This window comes from Chiloscyllium plagiosum, unplaced genomic scaffold (genome assembly GCF_037043375.1).
Source record: "Chiloscyllium plagiosum isolate Xiang-an unplaced genomic scaffold, Cpla_swu_hap1 HiC_scaffold_6, whole genome shotgun sequence".
In the NCBI taxonomy this organism is placed as follows: Eukaryota; Metazoa; Chordata; class Chondrichthyes; order Orectolobiformes; family Hemiscylliidae; genus Chiloscyllium; species Chiloscyllium plagiosum.
Window position 1 is genome coordinate 76984921 of NW_028270144.1, and position 8887 is coordinate 76993807.

Sequence of the window (8887 nt, forward strand, 5' to 3'; positions counted from 1 at the left end):
TCACCTTCACCCCCAGCTTCATCTACCTATCGCATACCAAGCTCCCTTCCCCCAGCCCCATCCACTTTCCATTTATCTCTCATCCCCCTTGGGGACCCACAAATTCCCGATGAAGGGCTTATTTTCAAAACGTCAACTCTCCTGCTTCTTAGATGCTGCCTGATTGGCTGTGCTTTTCCAGCTGAAAATGTGTTGCTGGAAAAGCGCAGCAGGTCAGGCAGCATCCAGGGAACAGGAGAATCGACGTTTCGGGCATAAGCCCTTCTTCAGGCATAAGCCCTTTTCCAGCACCACACTCTTCGACTCCGATCTCCAGCATCTGCAGTCCTCACTTTCTCCTCACCATGCTGGATGTCTGCTTCTGCCACACATCTCACTATAGGTCATATCACTCAGACCTCTAAAAGAATCAGCCCTACAAGTCTATTTTGTGAAATTTCCACAAATATAATCCTTGGAATCCAGGTAATACTTTGTTAAATCTACCTTCATTCCATCCAAGGCCAATATATCTTTCCTAAGGCGTGGTGCCCGGAACTGCTTACGAAACTTTAGATGCATGAAATCCAAATCCTCTTTGCAGCTTCAATGATTCCAACTCTTCACCATTTAAAAAGTACTCTGTTCTGATGATCACATTTGCCTGCACTGAAATCCACTTGTCACAGTTTTACCATTCTCCTAATCTTTTGCAATTTTATGCTCCCATATATATTGCTTACATTTTAAAGAGGCGTATAATTCATCATTTAAAAATAGCATGATTTTCCAAGCTCATCTGGCAGACTTCTCATAGTGAAGAACAAGAAGGTCCTGGGTTTGATGAAGTCACTGGCAAAAACATCAAAGTAGTGAAGGAACATTTGCAATGCATACTTTCCAGGGAGGTGACTGATCACCACTACAGAAGTACAATCCAGAATGAGGTAATTGCATTATTGGCAAAGGAAGTGCAGCAAGACATTCTTATAAGGGTGGGGATAGCCAAGAACAGTTCCTTGCATTAGACAGCATTCCTGATGTGAGCCATTCTAAAAAGATATCTTTCACTGTAAGGTTCCCTGACACTTTGAAGGCATGGTGATTATTAGAATTTACTGATTTCAAAACAGGGCATAAGTCCATGAGAGAAAGTTTCTGCAACAGTTCTGTTTTCTGCCTGAATTTACTGTTGGAAGATTCTTACCAGATCGTGTGAATTTCACATAAGTCATTATTTGATACATGCTGCAAGTGCAGAACTGACAGCATTAAAGCTCTTTTTACATGCAACAACAAGGTTTACAATGCCTTTGTTGCATTGACTGAATCAGAGAAAGTGGATGTTGATATACATCATGAAGTGCGCACCCTTGTATGTCAATTGACTGAATTCAAGTTTCTTATCATCAATGTGGTATGGTATGGTATGGAATCATTTTATTAGACAATGTGGCAAACAGAAGCATACAATACTGGAAAAATGCTGCAATTATTGTAGGAACCCACTTTAAAAATTTGCCTCGCAGCCGTAATGTAAACTGCAGAGAAGTTTAGAAAGCAGGAGCTCTGATGTTAACTAAGAAATACCTAAAAACCTTGGTGTTGGAAAAAAAAAGTCAAGAATATGCAGATGAAACAATTAAGAATCCAGAAATTAAGTTCAAAATTATTTTGTTGACTAGCTTATAAACATTCTGGGTATGTCCAGTGAAGAACAGTTTACACAAGTGAATCAATATGTGAACCTTTGAGGCCTTCGATATAACATGCACAATTTCCTGACAAACTTTAATCATGTATTGTAAGATCCTTGGTTGTGCATTGACATATGGCTCAAGCTTTGATAATGCTTTGACCTCGCAGGAAAACTTGGCTATCTCAACTGTGCCTCTAACAGGCATTTGATATGGTAGGCTCATTCAGAAATTTGGCTGTCTGGATATAGAATTGGCTGGCCGAAAGAAAACAGCAAGTAGTAGTGGATGGAAAGTATTCCGCCTGGAGATCGGTGACCAGTGGTGTCCCGCAGGGGTCTGTTCTTGGGCGCCTGCTCTTTATAGTTCTTATAAATGACTTGGATGAAGTAGTGGAAGGGTAGGTTAGTATGTTTGCCAATGATACAAAGGTCGGTGGTGTTGTAGATAGTGTTGAGGGCTGTTACAGGCTACAACACGACATTGGCAGGATGCAGAGCTGGGCTGAGAAGTGGCAAATGGAGTTCAATCTGGACAAATGCAAAGTGATTCATTTTGGAAGGTTGAATTTGGAAGCTGAATACAGGATTAAAGACAAGGTTCTTGGCAGTGTGGAGGAACAGTGAGATCTAGGGGTCCATGTACACAGATCCCTCAAAGTTGCTCCTCAAGTTGATAGGGTTATTAAGAAGGCTTATGGTGTTTTGGCTTTCATTAATAGGGGGATTGAGTTTAAGAGCCGCAAAGTTTTGCTGGAATTCAAACTGGACAAATGCGAAGTAAGTAATTTTGGAAGGTCAAATTTGAATGCTGGATACAGGGTTATAGACAGGATTCTTACGCAGAGAGTAGTGGGTGCTTAGAACGGATTGCCAGCAGTGGTAGTAGAGTCAGAGACATTAGGGACATTTAAGCGACTGCTGAACAAGCAAATGGATGGCAATAAATTGAGGGATGGGCAAGTTAGATTGATCTTAGATTGAGATAAATGCTGATCACAACATCGTGGGCCCAAGGGCTTGTACTGCGCTATACTGTCTAACAAATTCAGTTTTGCTCAAGAAGACCAACAGTGCCTGAACAACAACTAAATTAATTACAATTTCTGAAACATACACCACACATCTTGTTGGCAGCAGCAACCCAGTCCTTTCTAAGTTGATGTTCCATTTGCAGTTGACATGGGAGACAACAGGCTATCATTGCTGATCATGTTGTTGATCAAGAATGATGTTGGTGGAAATATAGATTTGTTACAAGCAATGTCAAAGTTTGTGGCAGCAAAGACTCACAAAGTCACCTCCTGTATTCTGAAACCTAGGTGAAACAAAGTACCATATATACTTGAGTAATAGTTAATTTTTTAAACTATTTTTTTAAAGTTAAATTTATGGGGTTGACTATTACATGGATACTACTTTTGAGGGGCTGAAATTCGTGCCCGTCAAAATTCATACCGTATCATTAGCAGAAGCCCAATTGACCTCTAAACGAATAAAGAAAAAGAAATAAATATGCTAATTCTGAAAACCCAGAGCAGAACACAACAGTCAGCAGACTGGAAGACCGGGAATGGAGCAGAACAACCGGAAGACTGGAAAGCTAGAGCAGGATGTGATGGCCGGCGCACTGGTTAATAAACGTTGATCTGTTATCTGTGAAGGACTAGTGTCAACTTTTACACAAGATATATGGAAAATTCCAGGTTATTTGGCCAAAACTAGGGTGTCGGGTTTTATGTGAGATCGACTATTACTTGAGTATAGATGGTATTTCATGTGTTATTTATTTAGTGTTTAATGTTCATGTTTTTTGTAACTTTGTGTTAAATTGTTATTTTGCTTAATGTCATATTAATGTTATTTAATGTTATTTTGTTGAATTCTATTGTTAATTATTAGTATAAAACTGAATTTTGTGCCTTTCCAACTTTTGCAATTTTTTTTAGTAATTATAAACAAAATTTCGAGAAAACATAAGTTCTGAAATTTTCGGTAATGCTGTAAGCTCACCGAAATGGCACCACAATACAATTTTTGTCCATAGTGGCACTTCTGTAAGTGTGGTCACGGCTGCTGACCTTTGATCATAGATACAGTTTTATTGTGGCTCTTGTGTTCATGTTTTTTTTTCTCTGTATAGCCTGGATCTCTTTCAGTTATGAAGGTGTCTTCACTACCAGTCTAGCTGATGCTACTTAATTCCTGATTTGTGCTAAATTAATTTCAGGAGAGTCATGAATCAATACCATTTACCCATTGAGATGTCAAATTTTTGAATTGTTAATAGGCTAGATTTTATGGAAGTGGCAGAGAACAAAAGCTGGAGGCAAACCTGCTGCAGTAGTCTGCAAACCAGCATTGCATTAATTAAGTGGCTGCTGCTGTGGCTGCCACCCCTATTAAGGACAGCCACGTTCCTCTGCTCCAAAACCTGTCAAAAATAGATCTGGTCACGCAGCAGTGCACTATTAGTGGTGACCATGGTTGGGCTGCATCTTCAGGAAGAGGTAAGTATGGTTTGTCACACTGGGGCAAGTCAATGCCTCAATATGTGGCAGTGATGGGCATCATTGAGGACAGAAGATGCTGCTCTGTGGAAGTAGCCATGGCTGATATTAGGCTTCATGAGACAGAGTGCTGAAAGACATCTGCTTGTTGGTCTCCCAATAGGCCACCCGAAGCACTGATAAAATGCCATTAGATGTTGGAAGGGGTAATGAATTGGCTGGTTAAATGGTTCAGTTAGTTTGGGTAGGTGGGCTATCTGCCACTTTTCCCAGACTGACAATATATGTGGCGAAAGGAAGATGCTGGGCATTCCACCCATTACCTACCCCTGTCCATTCCCAGCCTTCACAGCTCCTTGAAAGGGTCCGACCTGAAAAGTTGACTCCCCTGCTTCTCTGATGCTGCTTGACGTGCTGTGCTTTTTCTATCTCCACACTTTATCAATGCCAACAGTACCAAGAAAGGCCCATGACCTTAACTATTAACTCCCATTTCTTCTTCACAGATGTTGCCAGATTTGATGAGTACTTCCAGCATTTTCTCTTTAATTCAGATTTCCAGCATTTGCAGTACTTTGTTTTTAAATCTGGTTTAAGTTGGTTTGTAATATTTTACAGATGTACCAGAATCTTCGTAAGAACACTTGCAATACATTCAGCTATTTCCCTTCAATTATAAATCAAGTTTTTAAAATTATTTTGAATTCATGCAAATGCCATGCTTAATTTCATGGCAGACAGAAGAATTCAATTATGTACCATAAACCCAAAATAAGGAACTGGCACTAAATAGAAGCAGATGATTTAGCTGAAATAGTCAACTTGCACTACAAAAGAGAGAAGAAAGTTTTTGCAGATTTGCACAATTGAAAAATTGTAGAATCACTGCAACTAGAAATATTTGATGAAATGAAACAAGAAATGTGTTTCATTATTTAAATATCACATTCTCTTTGTTTTCACGCAGGGTATTTGCAGCATTTTCTTCAGGCATGCAGCAATGAAACCTGGTTCCTCACTTGTTCTATGCTTCTGAGAAACTCTAAACTGGAGGTACAATTAATAGAGAAACTCAGCGTCATCCTACAGAAACTCTCTAAAATAAAGTACGGAAAACTACATCCTGCTGACTTAACTGAAATGTTGCCAATGTACAAAATATAATTTCAAAATTAACTTTGGATGATTTAACTTGACTTTTATTTGTTCTTGAATACTTTTGAGATACTTAGCACTAACACTTAAATCTACGTCACTATAAATGAATTGCTTCTTGAATCCCCATGTGTGAAACAGCTTAGATATCTTGCTGCAGTTCGAGCCAACTCTGCCATTCAATATGATAATGGCTCATACTCTAACTCAATGTAATATTCTCACTTTGTCTCCATACCCCTTGATACATTTAAAATCTGAAAGACTATCTGTCTCTTCAATATGTTCAGTGACTTGGCCTCCACAGAGAATTCTACAGGTTTCCTCATCTCAGTCCTAAATGGTCTACCCCACATCCTGAGTCTGCGTCCCCAGGTGCTAGACTCACCAGTTAGGGAAACATTGCCTCAATGGCAAACATATCCTTTCTTATGTAGGCAGACCAAAATTTCATGCAGTATCCAGGTATGATCCTGCACTGGCTGAGTTTACCATGAAGGACTCTTCTTATCCTCTCCCCTTGCCTGTGGCAGAGTGACCCTCAGGTTAAGCTCACCACCAGTTCTCTCTCCCTCTCTCTCTGTGTAATGATAGAGCAGCTCTATGGACCTCTAAGACTATGGCAATTTTACCTTATATAACTGCAATAAGTCGTCCCTTGTTCTGAACTCAAGTCCTCTTGAAATGAAAACCAATATGCCGTTCACCTTTCTAATTGCTGCTTCACCTGCCCAGCTGCTTTCATTGACTGGTGTACAAATTTCTTTGTACCTCCACACTTCCCAATATTTCATCACTTAAATAATACTCTTTCTATTTGTCACACCAAAGTATATAATTTTGCACTTATTCATGTTGTATTCCATCTGCTATGTGTTTGCCCACTCACACAACTTGCTTAAATACTGTTAGACAGAGTGACTAATTGAAATGTATACTTTTTTTACAGGAGCAATAAGAAACTATTTGAATTGTTTACAATCCACATCCTGATTCAAGAGTTACATAGGACGACAGATCCAAAGCATACTTTCCTGGCTGTCAACTTGCAGTCCATTCTGTTTAACCTAGGCATGACTAAAGGCACTGCTTTAAGCAGTGATCTGGGCAACAGCCAATCAAATCAGTAAATAATTATCAATATAGTCTTAAAAACTGCTGATTTTTGTACTTTTATCATCATTCGTAAGTACTGTGGTTCTAAATTATCAATAAGTTACAAATATCGTAGTCAACATTTGACAAAACTATACTTTAGAGTAAGTTAGAGGTGGTTGGTTAGCTCAATTGGTTGGATGGCTGGTTTGCGATGCAGAGTAATACAAACAACCTGGTTTAATTTCCCACTCTGGCTGAGGTTACCAAGTAAGATTGTACTTCTGAACCTCTTCCCCTTGTCTGAGGTGTGGTGATCCCCAGGTTAAACCACTACCAGTCGACCCTCAAATAAGAGAGGAGCCCTGAGGTCCTGTAAGGCTTTGGCAACTTTACCTTTACCTTTATGTTAGAGTATGTATTTTTTAATGCAACTAAATCAGTAGGAAAAATTCTATTTTCCTGGGACAATGAAAACTTTACAACAAAGCCTTTGGAATGCAGCCCTTCTGTCTCAATTCTGCCCCAGTAAGAAAGTTGTTATCATTTATACCTCTTGAGTTCAACTGTAGATTTGATTCTCATTAGAAACACATCTGTGCTGACATGCAGTACCCACCAAATGAAGAGTTGTTACCTTTTCCATAGGGCATTAAATCACATTTCTGTTTGCCTGTTGAGGATGGAGGAGAGCATAATATTATCCTTGTCTACTGACCAACATGTCTCCCTCAACTAATGCAACAAAAACAAAAGTTTGATTATTTGTCAATGTTGCTGATGCAAAATGGCAGCTACATTAGTCTACATTATAGCCGTTATGATGCAACATGGTTCATATGTCGAACACATTAAAATGTTTCTGAAAGACATAGGAAGGCACATCACGGTATATGCGCATCACTAGCAAGGCAGCCATTTGTTGCACTTGAGAAAGTAAAAGTGAGCCACCTTCTTGAACTATTACAGTCAAAAGTAAAATCACTTCTTATTTCATTGCTCAAAATGTTTTAGTTAAATGTAGTTGCTGCATTAGGTTATTGTGTGTGAAATAAATTCTCAATATTGTATTAAAATTGGGGAATACATTTAAATTTTATTTTCCTGCTCTCCCTCTGGTTTTCATCATTTATGCCAGTTCACAGCTGCTTGAACAACAAAGAGCAATGTTTCATTGCTTTCCAGGCTAAAATCAGTTAACCAAATGCCAATCAAGAACTGGAAGTTTCTCCTTTTCAAAATCTATGTAATCAATGCTCTATTTGATGCAATTGCACTCTGAACCATTGGGAAGTTCAAAATAGATTTGCTTTTCAATTGTTTTCCAACCCAAAGTTTATAGATTTTTTAAATTGTAAAACACACAGTGTATTTTCAGTATCAATAAAAGTAAATTGGAAATATTTTGAATGTTTGTTTTTTTTGCTACAAATTTAAAATCAGTAAACAGCTGTCTAATTTGTCCCTCTGTCATTTTATGAAAGAAGACATGGTACATGTCTTGCTAATAATGTCAGCACTTCAATAGATGTAAAGTTTTGTAGGATGACTGTGAGAGAACATGTCTGCTTTGACATTATTTGCATTCACTTAATGCTGGTACTGCTGCCAAGATGATTCAGAACAGAATATGTTTGTAATTGTGCTCAGAAGTATTGTTGAGGAAAAAGTCAAGTTGTAATTTTCAGTCATGATTTCCAGGAATAAAATTTACAGCGACATTTAATCAAATTTGAATTAGGAGTTGAAACAGTCCGTAAACAAACTATAATTGTAATCTTGGATACAGATTTTATTCCAATATTCCAAGGTGCAAAGTAGCGTATCAGCAAACAGAAATAGTGGAAGTAAATATCATAAAGTGCTGTCTGAGAGTCATAATTTAAACATATGTTTATGCATGGCTGTCACATTCATCATGATTAACTAGCCACCTAACTCATAGAGTCATAGAGATGTATAGCATGGAAACAGACCCTTTGGTCCAACCCGTCCATGCCGACCAGATATCCCAACACAATCTAGTCCCACCTGCCAGCACCCGGCCCATATCCCTCCAAACTCTTCCTATTCATGTACCCATCCAAATGCCTTTTAAATGTTGCAGTTGTACCAGCCTCCACCACTTACTCTGGCAGCTCATTCCATACACGTACCACCCTCTGTGTGAAAAAGTTGCCCCTTAAGTCCCTTTTATATCTTTCCCCTCTCACCCTAAACCTATGCCCTCTAGTTCTGGATTCCCGCAACCCAGGGAAAAGACTTTGTCTATTTATCCTATCCATGCCCCTCATAATTTTGTAAACCTCTATAAGGTCACCTCTCAGCCTCCGACGCTCCAGGGAAAACAGCCCCAAGCCTGTTCAGCCTCTCCCTATAGCTCAAATGCTCCAACCCTGGCAACATCCTTGTAAATCTTTTCTGAACCCTTTCAAGTTTATAAACATCTTTC

At 38.9% G+C, this 8887-nt stretch overlaps 1 protein-coding gene across 1 annotated transcript in view; it reads left to right on the forward strand.

Annotated features, from left to right (window-relative positions):
- Window positions 1–7834, forward strand: part of ccdc138 (coiled-coil domain containing 138) — a 109482-nt gene extending 101648 nt beyond the window's left edge. The window contains exons 14-15 of the mRNA XM_043691782.2: window positions 5153–5291; window positions 6290–7834. Coding sequence (XP_043547717.2) covers window positions 5153–5291; window positions 6290–6470 — 320 coding nt within the window. The 3' untranslated portion in view covers window positions 6471–7834. The remainder of the gene's footprint in view (window positions 1–5152; window positions 5292–6289) is intronic.
- The last annotated feature ends 1053 nt before the right edge of the window (window positions 7835–8887 follow it).